Below are 18,985 nucleotides of genomic sequence, written 5' to 3' on the forward strand. Positions count from 1 at the left end.
AACAAGAAGAAGCTTGCTAGGGCTTGGGCAAAGGTGAGTTTACTTACCTTTTGAGTCTAGGGTTTGGTTTTGATCACTAGGTCTTGGAGTTTTGGGCTCTTTGTGAGCTTTAGAAACTTTGTTGAGCTAGAAGCTATGAAATCCATAGTTTTCTTGTAGAGCACTCATGGTGGGTCACTAGGGGTCAAAGTAAAGGCCCTAGGGTTGGTTCAAGAGCTTAGAAACCTTATTAGAGAGCTTCCCAGGTGATTCTAAGCTATTCTTTGCTTAGCAACAAGATCGATCTAGGTGGAAACCCTAGATGACATTGTTAGGGCTCAAATTTGAGGCTTTTACCCTAGAATTTTTCGGGGGCGAATTGACCCCGTAGAAACCTAATTGTGGGTGTCCTCGACGCGTGGGACAACTCCGTTTAACGTTACGAAAAGGTTTAGATGGAGTTATTAATAAAAAGCCTAATTCGGCTTCGTTTTGCTGCAGGTGAAAAAGTAAAGCTTCAAAAATTTCAAGAAATTCACCGTAGCAACCTTTCAACTTTCTAAGATAGGTGGTGCATTCCAAGGTCCTCGAAAATTCTTTTATGTCTAAGTGTCATGTTTTGAGTATATGTACATATTTGAGCATTTTGCATAATAGGGTTAAATTGTGAACTTTTTATAGCATGATGTAAATTCAAATGCATGTTAAATACTTGTAAGATGTGAGAATGATAATCTCTATGTATGCATGAATGTGACAAGAACCTAGAAGGGTTAGTAAACAAAAGTGACACCGTGACATTGATCTAACGAGTGACATTGATGAGTCTAGAACACTTAGAAAATAAGTGTGGCATTTAGCATGAGAACAAGAACATAGCACTTACAAAATAAGTATGGCACGAGTACAAGAACTTAGTAGTGTATATGACACTAGTGATAGTAAAGAATGCAAAGAAAAGAATGATTGAGACATTATGACATTTCAACCTTAGAGTTAAAGGTCATTTGAGTATGGTCTTCCTTAAAGTTAAGGAATGGATTGAACTTGGAATCATCAATGTAGGATTGATCGTACTCACCTTTAGTTCTTGCTCGAAGGTGGTAGCTCCCCCTCGGGAGATGTGCTCCGGAGTTGACATCACTGGATTGTAGCGGGTATCTCCCAAGAGGACGGTCCTATCGGGTTGTAGCGGATATCTCCCCGGTTATTAGGATTTTGGGTTGGTGAATTTGTTGAGGGCGAAACCTACGGGTTAGCTAAGAGATTGGGTAAAGAAATTGTGATCCTGCATTAATCATGAGCATTATATCGAGCATCGCATTTTATATTGTTCAGGCATATTAGTTGCATTTGTTAGTTTGTTACTTTCTTTTCTCTATTCTATTATGCCTGATTAGACCTAGTGGGATAGTCGGCGTAGTTGGTTGCCGAACCCACTGAAAACTTTATTGTAGTTCTCACACCCTTATTTCCACAGAGCCGGGACCGAGCGAGCCGGCTGACGATCGCGGTAAGGGCATCGCGCCCTAGTTAGAGACTTCCCGAGTGGTTATCATTTTGTAGTCGCATACCCTCTACTTATACATCATCTTTTGTATCTTGATGATTATACTATTATGAACATGTTAAATGAATAATGTAAAAGAATTTATATTTGAGATCACGCGATGTAAAAGAGAAGAAATGATGCAAAAATTGTAGTTGATTTTCTAAGTGTAGTTTATTACTTTCACTATTGGCTATTGCTTGCCCTCGTGCAAGCCATTGTGTATACTTCCGCTTATGCGATTGTTACTCTATTGATACTTGTTGTTGAGCCTTGGGCGGACAGGGGAGGCTCTGTCCGTTTGGCGTCTGTTCGACGCTCTCGAACCGGCCAAAAGGATCAGGCTCGGGGCGTGACACTGGGACTACGAAACCTTCGCCATCTAATGGGGGCCATTAGTTTGAGAGAGATAGAGGGAGATACCATAGTGCGCAGGAGAAGGTAAGGGAGAAAATTGATGTTGATAGAGAAGAGCAAAAAAAAAAAAAAAAAAAAAAAAAAAAAAAAAAAAAAAAAAAAAGAAAAGAGAAGCGAGATGAGATAGGGAAGGGGCGGTATGGAGATGGAGAGGCGACGGTTGTAATTGTATTGAGACCGTGGATGCATTAATTAGGATGGTGGAGAGAAGGCGAAGAGTCGTGTACATTTTTAAAAGTGTGAACTGTTTTCTCAAATTAGCTATGTATGACATGTCATTTAAGTATTGAGCTTTAATGAAAAGACAAAGTAACAAAGGTTAAATCATCTCCCTAAAATAAGGAGAGTATGCCAAATTAGTTTAAATATTGAGCTTTCATATAGTTTAATAGATAATAGATAAATTAATAGATGGGTCTCACATATTAAGATAAAACGACACGTGGAAGAAGGTAGGGAGATTTAATTATAATTATAATAATTATAATTATTATAATAATAATATAATAATTATAGTTATATTTATTATAATATAATAATTATAATAATTAATTAATAATTAATAATATAGAATATAGATTAATAAAATAATAAATAATAGATAAGAAGGAACAGATTAATATAGATTAATAGATAATAGATAATAGATATTAGATTAATACATTAATCAATAATAGATAATAGATAATAAATAATTGATTTAATAGATAGATTGGTTTAATTATTATTATTTTTAAAAGAAGCATACTTAAAACCTATTATATTTGCACGCTATCTATAATGGGAACAAAGTTAAAACTTACTGACTAAGAAACTCGCCGGCCCATCAAAATCTCTCCCAAACTCCAAGTCCTCCTCCAGTCCTCCTCTCTCTCTCTCTCTCTCTCTCTCTCTCGACATCTAGATCATTCTCGAAACCCCCACTTTTTACTCTTTATAATTAGATTATTATCAAACCCAGAACTGCCATGGACGGCGACGATCGGGCGGCGGCGGCCCCGGCACCGGCGAGGCTGAAGATCGCCGGGGCGTGGACGGGGGTCCTGGACGTCCGACTCGACTCGTGGACGCTCCCGATGCTCCGCGCGGAGGTCGCGCGGCGGTCGGGCGGCGCCGACCCCGCCTGCGTCAACCTCATCTGCGGCGGCAAGGTCTTGCGGGACGGCGGCGGCGGCGGCGACGCGAGTCTCCTCCAGCTGGGCGTGAAGAACAACGCCAAGGTGCTCGCCACCTGCGTGTCGGCCGACCGCGGGAAGGCCCTCAACGCCGAGGCCGCGGCCGAGAGCGCCAGGGCCGCCGCCGAGGCCGAGCAATCCAAGAAGCTCAACAGAATCTGGTGACAGTTCCCCTCCCTCCTAACCTACGAGTGATCTGAATAATTGCATCTCATAATTTCGTTAGTAGGCTGCCTGGGGACTTCCGAATTACTTATTTCTGCGGAATTGTAAATCACAGTTTGTTAAACCCACTGCCTGGAAAAGCTCAACACAATCTGGTTGCAAGGGAATTGCAAAGTGGATTTTATTAAATCCACTGTTTAAGAACATTGGTGGGTATAGTTTGAAGTAATTTGCCCATCTTAATTTGTGGCAACTCATAATTCAGCGTATGTGAAATTGAAAATCAGTATTTATTAAATTCAGCGTTTGGAAACGTTGGTGGGTATGACTTGAATTAGTATGCAACGAGTCGGGATGATTTAAGTATAAAGAAATTCGATGGTTCGAGATCAGATTTGCCATGAATTGTGTAAAGATACTTGTTTTCTAATTTCTTTACTAATGTGACTAGGGACAAAACAAGAAAAATAGACAATGAAATTTAATTCAATTTCATTTATTCCTAATAAAAGACATTTGGCCCCAAAATCAATTCACCTGAATTCATAAAATTGCAAGTCAATTCACAAGTCAGTTTTTGAAACCCAGTCGAATGTGATTTGTTCTGATTGCGACTTTTGATGATTTAGAATGATTTCAATTTCTAAAAGTGTTAAGCGAGTAAGACTCTGTAATTTCTGATTTCTACGAATAGACTTTCTTGAACATAGAAATACACTTCCACCCAAAAAAACACCGAATGGTAAAATCAATCTATCTGCATGACATTCCAAACAAAAAATTTTCACCTCCTTTCCCAATTCAATTAAAAATTCATTGAATTGGGAATCAATTAATTCCAATTTGATTGTGTACTAGGGGCCTGCCATCATTTGTAGGTGTTTTGGATTTGTGGATGTAGGTTTATGAAGGAACGTGTAAAGAAATTAAATGTTGCAAGGTGGAATTTTGGATTAGAAGCCAGTTTCTACTAAGGTCAACTGCGTTGATTTCTTGCTGAAGAGCCATTTCATAGGGTCCCAAGCCAGTTAATTCATAGAAGACTAGTACGGATATGACAATTTCAAAAGGAGATACCTTTATCTTATGTTTACTTAAAGTGGTGACCAATGGCTTCATATTACGGCGGAGATGAAGTGATTCTTGTCTCACGTTCAGAAGGAGGTGGTGGAGAGGTGTTTTTTTTTTTTTCCCTAATAAATCAGGAAAGATTATTCATAGTAAGAAGTAGGAACTCTTGATTCTGCTTGTGCTTGGAGTACATAAAATGATCATGGGAGAAGCATATTCATACATTAATTTTTCACTCAGATCAATACACACATGCGAGCACAGTAACAATCTCCTTACATGCAAAGGAAAATGTGGAAGGCAGTCAATGTAGTGAATGTAGTCAACAAATTGACTTATTACACAAATATTTGTTTAATTAATTAAAAAAGACTGAGCTCAAGACCCATATGGTAAATTGCAAGTTGCTGCATGTCAAAGATCTGTGCAGAATCTGGTTTCATGTTGATACTGCGGCTATTGGTGGGACATAGATTGTTGTTGAAATTGGATTCCTGCATCTACTTACCTGTTGGACATGTAATATTTTCCTTGAGTGCTAATCCATCTCTTTGAATCCTGAGACTTCCGCATCAATGTCCTTTACAGGTTATTATACATAGGTTAAGAATCAAATTTCTCCATTATAGGTTGTATTTTGCTGCAATAACGTTCCAATGCTGATGTGTTTGATTCAATCTTCTCATGGAAGGAGATGTCTTGACTCATAACTTCTTCATGGGGAGGCAACAGTTTGATGTATGGGCATGGCAGCATGATGGTAGAGCAGAAATCCAAAACAAATAAAGCAGAAACAATAGGAAAAGGGTTCACTATCCAAATCTAGGACAATCAGATCAAGCGGATTAGTCCTGCCAATGATCAACCAGCCTGGCTTTTTTTCAAGCCGAAGTTGCTCCTTCTTCTTCCTTTTCCACTTCTGATGAAGTACTGCCTGCTTCAAGGTTAAATTTGCTGCAGCTAGATTGTCTTGATGGTCGATGTCTCTCATCTTCAAGGGGAAGACATGTCGAAGAATCTTTTTCTGAGGGGAAGGCCTCCTTGAACAGATCACTGTCTTAGCACCACCTAACTATTCCATTAACTTATTTGCAAATTCGTCAGAGGAAAGGCAGAGTGAGAAGTCCTATTTATAGTCTTCATCCTTCCTATCCTATTACAACTCTATTTTAGCTGTAAATGATATACAAGATTACAAGTGTAAGAGGAAAGAATGGATTGATTGATCGGAGGGATCAGTCTGCATCTCTCAGTTTTCTGTAATTTGAGGATTCGCTATAAATTTGGTCGGCTGTGTGACAGGCTCACTTGAAGACACTACACTTTGTTGGCTGACCACTGACTTGCCCTGCAGTGAGGTGGACTTGGTTGGTGGAGGCTTATATCTAAAAGTGTACTTAAGAGTATTTGTAGAAAATATTTTGGTGTTTATTTTAGAAAACACATTAGGCTACAGACTTAAATGGAGATACAAGCTCAGAAAACCATATATATATATTTTTATTCAGAATTCCCTCTGATACATTGCAAACTATATGCTTGATATATTGTGCGACTAATTTTATTTTTTGCCACATATGTGCTTTAAATGTATTCGGCTAACATCCTAACATTTTGTAGGGAGGCTGCCAAGGCACTGGCTCAGAGGCACTCAGATGGTTCACTTCCACTGGAAGACTATAATATAGAGCTTGAAGATCAGAGTGGTCAGAAAGTGATGTTTGTATCTGAGTCCGATAAACGGTACTGATGAATTGCATATAAAGATTGCTATTCCTAGTTAATATTTCAGATGATTATCCTTCACACAAGTTGATTGATTATTTTAGGGCAGTGATGATGGGTCTGATGCTCCATGCAAATGCTAAAAGCCTTATCAATAAGCAAAAGTACGAGGATGCGTTAGATGTGTTAGCTATGGCAGAGGTTCGTTGCCTGTTATTTTCTTTCTTGCTTTAATTGCTTACTAAACTGATAATATTGAATATATGGGGATTGTTGTATTTTGTCTATCGCTTCTTATACTTGGATGAATAACCTAGGTATATTAACTAGCTTGTTGTTGTACTTGCAGGAGGCTTTCTCTCTTTGTGATGCTAGGTTTATTGAGGTAATCTAACAGAATTCCTTTTGCCTTGTATATGTCAAAATATTAGCTGACATCTGTCTTAACTGTTTCTGTTGCTGTGTTTCCAGATGATTGACAATGTGCCAATTCTTCAACTTGATACAGTTTGGTGTTACTTCATGCTCCGCGATGTTTCATGTTTGTCAGTTGCAGGAGATCGCCTGGCGAAGGCTAGGAAAGGGTTTGAACGGTCTCATGGTAAAGATTCCAAGCGGTTTAGAGTCCTTCAAGACGGTCGCCATGCAGAACTTGCCATGTAAGTTTTTGACTTAGGGTTCAATTGGCTCCAAGGATAACAATCAAAAAATGTTTTCAAATACGTATCAAATGTAATTTTTTGTGTTTGTTTCAGAGGATGAGAACTATTTTTATTTCTTCGTTGTTTACTTTGCATGAGATGATGAGAATGGATGGATATTTTCCGGAGAATTATAAAACACTTCTTTGAGCGCAAAGCAGTTTGCTCTTTCATTTTCTGTGGAAACAAACAGACCCCTAATGTCTTAACATCTAAATGCAGATAGTATAGTAATTTCTTCTTGGGTCCCCATACGATATTTTTCATCTATAATTTGGTAAAAACAGATATGTGAGACTGGAACTCTTGGAAGGGGTGGTAGCTTATCACAGTGGCGATTTTGAAGCAGCTCGTAGATCTCTGACTTCTGCACAAACCAAATATATGCAGGTATCTCTACTTTTATCAGCTTTTGATTGGCATGTGTAAATGTATTGATCTCTACAAATTTTACTTGAATTATCTTTTTTGAAAAATCATGCACTACTAGTGAAGGCCCGCGCTACGCTGCGGGAAATTTATATAAAAATTTAAATTTTAAATTTTAAATTTAATTTTTATTTTTTTGTACATGATCCGCAATTATACAAAAAAAAAAAATTTAGAACAGGGGAGGAAAAGGGGGAAAAAGGGTAAAGAAAAAGATAATATCAAAAAAAAAGAAGAAAAGAGGGGGGAAAAGAAATATTTTAAAAAAATAAATAGTAAATTATATAATAAATTATTATATAATAATATATATATATATATATAAATAAAAAAACTATATATAATAATAAATATATATTTATAAATAAAAATTATATATTATAATAACAAAATATATACAAATAAATTATTATATATATATATATATATTATATATATATATATATTTATAAATAAAATTATATATATATATAATAGATAAATATATATTTATAAATAAATATATATATATACTTATTTATTTATTATATATATATATATAATAAATAAATAAGTAAATATATATAATATATTTATAAATAAAATTATATAATAGATAATATATATTTATAAATAATAATCATATATATCTTATTTATTTATATTAATATATTATAATAAATAAATAAGTAAATATATATATATATTTATTAAATAAAATTATATATATATATAATAATAAATAAATAAATAAATAAATATATATATATATAATTTATAAATAAAATTATATATATATATATAATAGATACAATATATATTTATAAATAAATTTAAAATATATATATAAATATATATAATATATATAATATATATCTTTCCCTCTCTCCTCTCTGCTCTCTCTCTCTCTCTCTCTCTTCTCTCTCTCCTCTCTCTCCGCCTCGCTCGTCTCTCTCTCTGTTTCTGTTTCTTCTCTCTCTGCTTCTCCCGTTCGGCTGCGAAGACGGCCACCGCTCGCGGCCCCGCACCCCGCCCGCGCCTCGCGAGCGCACCGCGGACCCGCAGTAGGCCGGCCCTCCCGTCTCCCCCGGGCATCGCGCCGGTGCCCACCTCGCCCCGGCGCCTGCGGCCGCGCCCGCGCAGCGCCTCCAGTCTCCGCCGTTCGCCCGCCCCGCCTCCCTCCGCTGCCTCCCGCCCGCTCTGGGAGAGGGGAGAGAGATGAGAGGAGCAGGAGGAAGAAAAAGAGGGGGAGAGGGTGGGGAGAGTGGAGAGAGTCTGGGGAGGAGAGGTATAAAAGGGGGGGGGGGGGGAGCTCGCGCGCGCGGGGGGTTGCGGGTCCCCGACCTCCCGCACGGCCCGCGCCCCGTCCCGCACCGTTTGGGCGCGGTCGCGCGCACGTGGGGAGAGAGAGAAGGGGGAGAGAGAGCCCGCGGAGAGGGGAGGAGTGGGAGAGAGAAAGGGGAGAGGGAGAGAAAAGGGGGGCTGGGTGTGGAGAGAGGGAGAGAGACGAGTTAGAGAGGAACCAGGGGGTGGGCCTGCCATGTGCGGGCCGCCCGTATCCCTGCGCCGCGCTGGAGAGAGAAGAGAGAGACACTCTTGCTCTCTCTCTCTCTCTCTCTCCTCACTCTCTCTCTCTCTCTCTCTCCCCCCTCTCTCCCTCTCTCTCTTCGCGCGTGCTGCGAGCGGCGGGTTGCCTGACGCAGGCCCCCCCCTCTCTCTCTTCTCTTCCTTTCTCTTTCCTCTCTTCCTGGCTCTCTCTCTCTCTCCCCCTCTCTCTGTACTGCTCTCTCTCCCTCCGTCGGTTCTCTCTCTCTCCCTCTCTCTCTCTCTCTCTCTCGCGAGTCCCCCGCAAAACGCGGGGAGCCCACCGTACATACTCTCGATTCTATATTTATATAGATTCTAACTATTCATTGGTTCTAGTTTCCATAATATGAACTTCTAATTTGGTAGAAATAAGTTGACTTTCTGCTAAGGTTCAGATTATTAATGTGCACAGCGTGAATAATTATTTGAATTATTTGATCATTTGGATTTGCATATCTACCTTTTCTTCAGCTTCAAGTGCCTGATGAAGCTTTATCATTATTAATGGGCATGGGCTATAGAGAGAGGGCAGCCAAAAGAGCATTAAGAATGACCGGTCAGGATGTTCAGTCAGCAGTTGACTTCCTGGTCGAGGAACGAGCAAAGAAAGCTCGAAGACGAGAGGAGGATGTTCAGCGGCATGATGATATCATGTGAAATTCAACTTTGAAGACATGTATTGTTCCTCTTTATTCTTCTTTAATATCGTTATTGATTGTAGGTATTTGTGGGATTTGCAGGGAGCAAAAGAGATATGGCAAGACTCCCAATAACAAGGCTGTCGATCTCCAAAGACTGAAAGAGTTGGTTTCAATAGGGTAAGCATTAGATGCCCTGTGTGATCTTTCAAATTCCAACCTTCATTAGAAGTGTAACAAGTCGGCTGTTTCCAATTAGAAGCAATAGGTTGCTTTTTCATTCCTTTGCTCTCGATACTAGAAAGTGGTAGCGTTCCTTTCTTATGTGTAAAGCATTGAGCTTTTGAAAGTAACTGCTATTCTTATTTTTTAAAATTTTCTAGGTTTGAGAAATACCTTGCTGCAGAGGCTCTTCGTATAAATGAAAACGATGCACAAAAAGCATTAGATCTTTTGACAGATCCTGAGCAAAACTGTGCCCTACAAGTACTCTCTCTCTCTCTCTCTCTCTCTCTCTCAGCTTTGTTTCTTTCATTCTTTCCAACTAATTTGAGCCATTTACGTTTCCAGAGCAGGATGGAGTTGAGGAAGCAAAAAGCCACAAAACGGACAGATCAAGATGTCGTTCAAAGAGCTTCAGGGGTTGATGACCATTATGCCGGTGGTAGTAATCCGCCAGAAGAGAGTCAAGAAGGGTCATCAGCTGCTGCTGCTACCACTGCCGATAACCAGGAAGATGATAATATGAATGAACAGGGGGAAGAAGACCGTGAGGAAGACGAAGAAGGAGATGAAGAAGAACAAGAACAAGCAAAGAAGTCTAAGAGTGGGAGAGACGTGGAAATGGAGGATGAGCTTGCAGACAAACTGACAGGCGATCCTTTTGCTGACTACGACATTGAAGTCGCGCGAGAAGGGGAGGCCATTGCAGAGTACATGAGCCTTCTGGAGTCTACTTCAAGTGCTTCATAGCTGTCTGCTACAAATATGAGGAAATCAAGTGTTCTTCTTTTCTTATTCGTTTTTTTTTCTTCTCTTTTTAACTTTCTAGGTTCCGATCTTTGTTAGTAAATCTATTAATAGATCTTCTGTAAATATACTATATAACTAATGAGTCTTTCGTGCTGAAACAAGTGTCTCTTCGTAGAAACACTCTTTGGTGTTACCGAATAATCCACATTAGTATCTGCACATCCTTTTTTGCTTTGAAGATTTATTTGCTGTACTATTCATATAATCTCTATTTTTCTGCTCATTTGTACCTGCTATATTAGATGTTATACAAATGTTTCGGTATGATTTTGGATAAGTAGATGATCTGCGCAAGATAAAATGGTGAAATTTCCCTGGTTGGGTCACCACACTGCACTCTGCTGTCCCCTCCAGAGATAAGAACTTGTGCAGAATAACTTTTTAGATAAGAAAAACAAACTTTTCTTAGATCCCAAATTCCTTTCACAATACAAATTAATTTGTTCTGTTTCTTGTTCACCGAGCCATGAGGCCTCTTATGTTTTGAGAAACACTTCCATCTAAACAAAAGTATACCAAGAATCTGCAGCAAGGCTTGGTATATTTGTAGTCAGGCATACTATGTGTGCAAGTAAAAGAGGTAATATATTCGTTTGGTTCGGGTATAAGTAAAAACTAGTTATACTGGGAATAGGTACAAGTATGGGTTTTCGTAGGAACAAGGGTATTTTTTTGTTTGGATGAAAATGTGAGTATAAGCTGGAACTAGAAAAATTATGTTTGGATGAAAATGTGAGTATAAGGTAGAATAGTTGATAGTTATAAATAGAAAATAATAATATTACCCTTATAATTGAATTTAAATTTTTAAACTGAAAATTTTAAATTGAGAATTTTAACTTTTACATTTTTAAATTTTGAAATTAAATTTAAATTTTTAATTTTCAAAATTTTAATTTTAAATATCTAATTTTAAATTTAAGACCAAATTTAAATTTGAAAGATGTAAAAAATCAAATTTAAAATTTNCTTTAAAATTTATAATTTAAAATCATAAATTTAATTTTTAAAATTATAAATTATAAATTTTAGAAATTTAAATTTAAAATAAAAATCTCTCTCTCTCTCTCTCTCTCTCTCTCTCTCTCTCTCTCTCTCTCATACCGGGGGTGGAACAACTTGTTCCACCCCTGGGTGGGAACACTTGTTCCCACCCTATACCCGTTCCCACCCTATACTCGGTATACGGGTATAGGGTGGGAACAAGTGTTCCCACCTGCCAAAAATGTTGTTTGGGTACAAGAAGGGGGATAACTTTCTTATCCCCCCTCTTGTACCCAATCCAAACACTGCCGATCTAGTAGAAATAAGTACAAATAAAAGAGGAGCTCCTTAAGAGAGAATTAAAAATTAAGAATTAATTACACCTTACCCGACTTTACTACACTTCAAGAGATTTTTTTTTTTATATTTTGTTTTCTACATTATACTTTCTGTTTTCAAAGGCACTATTGATCTGCCGCTTTTAATCAATTTCTATCCGATGTTTTACATTTATTTTCATTTGACATTCTATACTATTTCTTTTTCTCAAAGAAATTACTGAACTATCATTTTATGCCTGCAATACTGTCAACAAATCTATTATTTTATATAAAAAGTAGCAACTCTAATAAAAGATATTGGTTAAATAGTAGGAAAACCCAAAAAGTCGCCGAAATAGATTTACTGAAATCTTGTATCAAGTTATTTTCAACCTTTTTTCCACTATTTTTATTTTTATTTTTTATTTTTTATTTTTTCTTGGTCAAAATGGGCTGATCTATTTTCTGTATTACTTTCCACTGGCGCTTTTTAGCAGAGCAGCTAACTTGTATCTTAAGTTATAACTTTATTGCTTATAATGTAGATGTTGAAAAAGAAAAGCAAGTTTAGTGACGTCTTTAAAAAAAAAAGGAAAAAATTAGTAGCGTATCTAGCTCTACTAGTGCAATTAAATCAAAACATAGAAAGAGCCTATCTTCATTCAACAGATCTTTTTGCAAAGTTTCTTGAGCAACTCCATTACGATGTTGAAACAACATAGCACTAGCTGAATTCATTTCTTAAAAAGAAAAAAGAACGAAAATATATCAAAATATAAGATTTTCACATAATCATTCCATCTTTTATCATTCCGAGATAAGAGAGGTTTGAAACATAATAAACAATTCATTTTGCAAAGAACAATAGAATATTAAATTAGTTGATTGACTAATAGGTTATTCACAGTTTCCATAATTTCTTTTGTCAGTATTCATAAATTACAAAAGTTATTCTAGAAATCAGACCATATGGTGACCGTCGTCAGATGGAAGATCGGCAAAAGGTGGAGAAATGAAATTGCGGATGCATGATCTGTTCATTAATTGGTTGAAAGTTATGTTACATGAGGCTCCATGATTTCAATCAAATATTTGTGCTAAGTTATGTATAAATTATCTCCAAACAATTATGCACCAAACATATAGTGACATGCTATTTTTTCTTTGTAGGCTTTTTGAGAAGAGATTATGCCAAATTTTGACCATTCTTTTCACTTTGATTTTTCAAGGGATTAAATGATCATATAAGAGGTCAAGAACAACGATGAAACATACCATTCTTATGCACGAAATCAGCAGTTCATTTGCCGAATTATTGTTCCCATTCGTTGCAAGTTTCCGAAAGAGCCAAAAAGAATGATCTGTAGACAGTGGATATGTTCTGTAAATTTGAGATATCAAGAAGAAAGTGGCAGGAGCCGAACATCTCCGTTTGTCACAGCAACAGCTAAACCAAACCATCCTTGATTCTATTGTAACTCATACGTTGAGAACTGAATGCATTGGGCAGGTTTCATCAGAAGAACTTTTTAAGAAATGAAGAATGGCATTCGGAGAGAACTTAAAGAAGTGACTACGGAGGGAACTCTGAATCCTGTGCGTCGCCCCTCTGGAGCCTTCCACGTAATGCAGACGTATGTGCCTTAGAGCACGACATCTCAAAGCCACAATGTGCAGCAGACACATATCTCCCAGTTCCCCAGAGAATTGATACAGCGTGAATTCCTTCAGTTGAGGAAGCAAGCTCCAACTGATCTGACGCACTCTCTGTGCAATTTGCAAACCATCAATCAGGTTAATATGAATACTATTCTCCATATTGATAACAAATTCATCTTCATTTTCTTCTGGTGAGGGGACTGCAGGGGGTATACTCTGGTTTATGCCGCATGTGCTCTGAACATTCAAAGAGGGGACAAGTTACATCAAAGGAAAAGAAGGTGAGGAGAAGCAATGCAATGCAAAGGCAATTGTGGAGCATACGACAACGCATAGGTGCTGTACGTTCGGGCAACACTCAAGGAAAGTGAAGAGTGAAGAAACGACGGTAGGTGACAGCTTTTTCATGTACCATTGCTCATACAGACCTACTGCATCTTTCTTGTACACAGGCCACCAATGGAACTCTTTGAGTTTGTCAAATTTCAGCCGCTCACTCCCAACAGGACATCCTCGCATAAACTTTCAGGAGAAAGCATTATAATAAGGCAAAAAGAACATATGTCGAATTGCTTTTACGCATAGTGTCAGAATACATTCGTACAATCATTTCGAATTGACAAAGAATAGTAGTGCCACATTTGAAGCATGAAAAGCTAGTACTTGCACCATGAAAATTCTTTCTGCAACTAATACAGAAGAGAATGAAAACGAAAAGAATCGGAGATATAATGAAGAATCAAAAGTCACGTGTCTAGCTCATAGCCGCCCTTTATGTCCAAATCAAGGCGCTCCTTATAGTATTAGATCAATATGCTGTGGTCCACTTTGGAGTCTATAACCACTAGTTAGGACCACTAATAAGGCCAGGTTGTATTGGCTCACTGCCCCTAAAGTCTCCGCTGCTAATATGCATATCTATTTTCATCTCAGTTCAGATATCTCTCTCAAACCTCAAAACCTCCTTTTAGGATCTGTTTGGTTCTGCTTCTCAACCAGCTATCGTGAGATGTGGTTCTCCATAACTTTTTTGACGCTGAAATGAAGATCTCTATGATGCGCATTAAGGCACGAAATGCTGCTTCTTACGAGAGTGCCAATTTTCTGCTTCCCACAGCTCTCACTGGCAGAGCTGGCCCCTAAGCATGCTTTTTTTTAAGTCTTTCCTGGTCATGCTTTCAACCTCAGTGAGACCACTATTCTTTACTGGTGCAACGCATTCTCTGCTACGAGCTATCTGCGATATAACTCAACTTACTATGTTTCTTTCTTCTCTCGAGTAACAGTAGTCAGCTACATTACTAGTCTAATCATCTTTGTAGCACGGCAATTTTGAGCATAGACAGTAGGTGCCAATGTTGATCGTCTCCTCATTTGTCGAAGAACCTCCTAAGTTCCATGTCTCTGTGAATATTCGAGTGAATCATCGCACTAGGACAGAACTAAAAATTAGTCATAATTTCTCTGCTAAGCTTGTACATGCCGACGTAGAACGTATAAAATTATAAGAAACAGAAACTATGTGAATTAATCTCAGGTAAATGCAAACGATTCAGCACATCTTTCTGTTTATTTTGGGTGAAAAATATATGTAGGAAAAACAATCACATCTTTGTTGACGCACGTGATAAGACTGCTAAAGCATTAACAACATTTAGAGAGACCTTCTGAGGAATGCCTGACGAACGTCGATAACATTTAAGAAAATAATGCAATCTCAACGAGTAGCAATAGCATCAGTAGCACTAGAACTTCAGCCGTGCAATAAGATCATTTGATGATGACCGAGTTGGCATTACCAAATGATAGTTAACTAATACAACTAGTCAAATATCACGACATAATTATCAGCAATCGAAACTAGCAAAAATGAATGAACCAATAATTACAGCTAATTGGGTCATGTTATCTACATATATCATCTAAAGGGAGAGTTCAAGAATGACAAATAACTCAGCAGGTTTTTAAGCTCTAGAGCTATATCAAGGATGTTGCTGTCACATCTTTCTCCAGATAGTTAGTTGACCAACCGTAGGGTTCCACTTTATTGTGACGATACAAGTGTCGGAGACTCAAAAGTTATTTAAATAAAAACTCTATCCGTTTGTTTCACCGGTCTATGGCATTTAGCAAATCCTCAGTATTTTCACGCTAGATTGCTTAGAAACGAGATCGCAACCCAAAGAAGGGCGAGAACGGAGTGATTCTTGGAAAATGAGAATTTGGGCCAACAATAAACAGAAAGATTTCTACGAATAGCAAGAAATTGTCGAGATCATACCTCATGAATGAACCACCAATTGACGGACAGAAGCCTAACGTGCGCGATCGGCAGCATCAAGATCTTCCACCGGGGGTATCCTCCGTCGAAAGGACTATTGGCCGTGGAATGCAGAAATGCCTCCTCCAGCTTCGGGACGGCGTCTTCGAACACCCGTAGAAAGCGGATGTCGCCCCAGTAGAAGAGGCGGCGGAGCTGGGGAGTCTTGGCGACGACGACGGAACCGAGATCATCGGAGTCCTGCACCATGAGGTGCCTTATCCTCGGCGCCTGAACCAGGATTCCCGAATCGGCTCCGGGCTCGATCCGGACACGGTAGAGGGAGAGGAGCTGAAGGCCCTGGAATTCGCGGAGGAGCAACGGTGGGTTGACGATTTTGAGATTGGAGAGGACGAGGGTGCGGACGGAGGGGGCAGGAAGAGTGGGACGGAGGGTCCCACCGAAGACCCGGAGGGTGGAGATGGTGGGGCGGGTGACGAGGCGGAAAGGGAAGCCTTCCGGGGGGTTCCTGACTGTGAGGTCCGTGACGACGGGGCACGAGGCGAGCAGCAAGTGGGGAGTGGCGATGCGGACGATGTCGAGGTCGAGGGCGCGGAGGGAGGGGAAGGCGGGAGGGCGGAAGGCGGAGCGGTTCTCGCGGGGGATGGAGCAGTTGATGAGGCGGAGGGTGGAGAGGAGGGGGCAGGAGCGGAAGATGGAGGCGGGGAGGCGATCGACGCCGCTGGAGAGTCTCAGGCTGAGGTGCTCGATTGCCGGGCACGATGCGAGAAGCGCCTGGGGAGTGGGGATGGAGACGCTGAGGAGGGAGAGGGTGCGGAGGGAGGGGAAGGCGGGGCCGAAGGGGAACGCGGCGGGGAGCGGGGGGATGGCGTAGCCGGAGAGGTCGAGGACGGTGAGGCTGCGGCATAATTCGAAGAGGGAGAGGGGGAGAAGGGCGGGGCAGCCGGTCGGGACGATGAATTCGAGGCGTTCGACCGAGTGGGCGGCGGCGAAGCGGATCCAGCGGTCGGCGACGACGGAGTCTTGGATGGCCGGGAAGATGATAGAGCGGATCTCAGTGCAGGAGGGGGAGGCGGAGAGCTGCTCCAGGCAGCGGTCGATTCTGGAGATGTAGACGTTGTCGTCGCCGTCGCCGTCTGCGGCATCGGTAAAGTCGAGGGCGATTGCGGAGGTCCAGACGCGGCGCCAGCGGCGGGAGAGCACGGAGGTGCGGAGCATGTCCTCCAGGGGGAGGAGGGAGATGATATCGCCGAGGAGTTCGTCGGGGAGAGCGCTGATGCGGTCGATTGCAGGAGCCATCAGGAGGAACGTCGTGGGGTGGACGACGAGTTCGGCGAGTTCTTGCGCGCGCGTTTTGGTTTGGGGTGCTGCTGGACTAGTGGAGGGAAATGGGAGGAGGAGTGAGCGAGAGAGGATTTAAAATAAATAAAATAAATAAATAATTAATTAATTAAAGGGAAACTACCTATAATTTATAAAAAGCTATTAATTTTCAGAATGTAGGCCCCACTAATTTTTATAAGTATTTTTTTAATATTGACTAGATTTTTCATTTCTTTTTCTTCTTTTGTTTTCTTTCAGAAAGATGAACAGTTATTTATCTATAAAACACTATCTATTCTATAAAAAATTAAAAATTCCCATGATGTGGCCCAGCATCTTTAATTTTTTAAGTGTGGTTCTCACTAATTTTTATAGTATTTTTTTTTAAAATTGACTAGATATTTTTTTTTCTTTTTTTCTCTCTATTTTTTTTTTTTTGGAAAGATGGACAATCATAAATTTAATTTGGAAGTGTGAGCCCATCGAGAAAATAGATAGCCATCTTTTTAATTTGGGGGTGTGGCCCAACGAGACATCTTCTCTATCTCTTTAATTTTTTTTTTTTTACTATATCTCTCTTTTTATTTCTCTCTTCTTTTTCATATTATAGTTCTCTTTTTTAGTTTTTTGGATTCTATTCTCATATGCTTTCATTTTCTCTCTTTAATCAGGGTCTTGAGATCTCCATACCTGTAGCGCCTTCCATCCTCTACCCACATGCATGCATGTACGTTTATTTTCTCTCTCTTTTTTTATTTAATTATTAAAGATAAAATACATTATTATAGTGGTTTGAGTTTTTTGTTTTTAAGAAATGAGGAAGAGAGAAATAGTTTGAGAAATATATTATAGTAGGTTGAGTTTTTCGAACAAGAGAAATGTTTTGAAAAATCTTATATTGATTATAATATATAATCTACTTTATTTACAGAAAAATAAGCTATATCATTTTATCAACAATTATTAATTTTCATGGCCTTATGCTGATGTGGCCCAACCGTCTTAATTTCTAGGTGTGCGTCCCACCGATTTTTATAATTATTTTTTAAAATTTGACTAGATTTTTTTCTCCATTTGTTTTAGAAAGATGGACAATCATATCTTTAATTTAGGGGTGTGTGTCCCACGGAAAAGGTGGAAGTTATCTTTTTAATTGAGGGGTGTGGGCCCCAGCAAGGAGATGGATTGTATCTCTATCTCTTCATTTTTTTTTTTACTATAACTCTCTTTTAATTTCTCTATTTTTCTTCATATTATCGTTCTCTTTTTATTTTTTTGGGTTTTGTTCTCACGTGCTTTCGTATTCTCTCTTTGATCAGGATATTGAGCTCTCCGCACTTGCAATTCCTGCCATCCTCACCAACTGTCCCTAGCGCAAGTGGCAAAGGGCACGGTGGTTGGTATTCGAGGTCCCAAGTTTGAATCCTAATTGATTCACATTTCCAACTAAGTTTATTTCTAACTAAAAAGAAATAAACGAAGTAGGTAGCATGCTACCTTTCTCTCAAAAAAAAAAAAAAAAAAACATGCCATCCTCTACCTACATGCATGTACGTTTATTTTTTCTTACGTGCATGTACATTTATTTTTTCTTTCTCTTTTTTATTTTTAATTATCAAACGTAAATACGTTATTATAGTGGGGTTTGAGTTTTGTTTTAAGGAAAGAGAAATAGAGAAATAGTTTGAAAAATACGTTACAGTGGCTTAAGTTTTAGAAAAAAACTTTTAGAAAAAAGGAAATGCTTGAAAACTCTTATATTGATTATAATATATAATCTATTTTATTCACAATAAATAAGTTATATCGTTTCATCAACAATATATGAAAATATTTTCCACTGATTTTTTAAATTACTTTTTCTCAAGTTGGCTGGTTTTTTTTTTTTTTTTTTTTTTTTTTTTTTTTTTTTTCTGTTGACTAAAGATGGATCGTCATTGTTATGAATGCTGCTCGTTGCCCGATGCATTG

The 18,985-nt window shown here is 38.9% G+C and overlaps 2 protein-coding genes across 3 annotated transcripts; one reads left to right on the forward strand and one right to left on the reverse strand.

Annotated features, from left to right (window-relative positions):
- LOC109706599 (NEDD8 ultimate buster 1) lies at window positions 2,732-10,625 on the forward strand. The gene is made up of 10 exons (XM_020227540.1): window positions 2,732-3,281; window positions 5,977-6,099; window positions 6,186-6,282; window positions 6,431-6,466; window positions 6,553-6,740; window positions 7,070-7,172; window positions 9,249-9,430; window positions 9,518-9,595; window positions 9,799-9,901; window positions 9,986-10,625. The coding sequence occupies exons 1-10, from the start codon at window positions 2,914-2,916 to the stop codon at window positions 10,385-10,387; spliced, it is 1,680 nt and encodes a 559-aa protein (XP_020083129.1). The 5' UTR covers window positions 2,732-2,913; the 3' UTR covers window positions 10,388-10,625.
- Window positions 12,927-17,066, reverse strand: LOC109706598 (putative FBD-associated F-box protein At5g50270). Of its 2 annotated transcripts, XM_020227537.1 has the most exons (3): window positions 15,692-17,066; window positions 13,735-13,932; window positions 12,927-13,647 (listed from the first exon to the last, which is right to left on the reverse strand). In XM_020227537.1, the coding sequence occupies exons 1-3, from the start codon at window positions 16,988-16,990 to the stop codon at window positions 13,231-13,233; spliced, it is 1,914 nt and encodes a 637-aa protein (XP_020083126.1). In that variant the 5' UTR covers window positions 16,991-17,066; the 3' UTR covers window positions 12,927-13,230. The 2 variants fall into 2 exon arrangements, with proteins under 2 accessions (XP_020083126.1, XP_020083127.1); XM_020227538.1 differs by lacking the exon at window positions 12,927-13,647 and having other exon boundaries at window positions 13,821-14,814.

Source organism: Ananas comosus, linkage group 2, assembly GCF_001540865.1.
Source record: "Ananas comosus cultivar F153 linkage group 2, ASM154086v1, whole genome shotgun sequence".
Lineage (NCBI taxonomy): Eukaryota > Viridiplantae > Streptophyta > Magnoliopsida > Poales > Bromeliaceae > Ananas > Ananas comosus.

Coding starts and splice junctions, on each gene's coding strand:
- LOC109706599 (XM_020227540.1), top strand. CDS start 2,914: ATGGACGGCGACGATCGGGCGGCGGCGGCCCCGGCACCGGCGAGGCTG. Junction 3,282..5,976: donor AAGAAGCTCAACAGAATCTG/GTGACAGTTCCC, acceptor AACATTTTGTAG/GGAGGCTGCCAAGGCACTGG. Junction 7,173..9,248: donor CACAAACCAAATATATGCAG/GTATCTCTACTT, acceptor CCTTTTCTTCAG/CTTCAAGTGCCTGATGAAGC.
- LOC109706598 (XM_020227537.1), bottom strand. CDS start 16,990: ATGGCTCCTGCAATCGACCGCATCAGCGCTCTCCCCGACGAACTCCTC. Junction 13,933..15,691: donor ATTGGTGGTTCATTCATGAG/GTATGATCTCGA, acceptor TTCTCCTGAAAG/TTTATGCGAGGATGTCCTGT. Junction 13,648..13,734: donor TACAGCACCTATGCGTTGTC/GTATGCTCCACA, acceptor TTGAATGTTCAG/AGCACATGCGGCATAAACCA.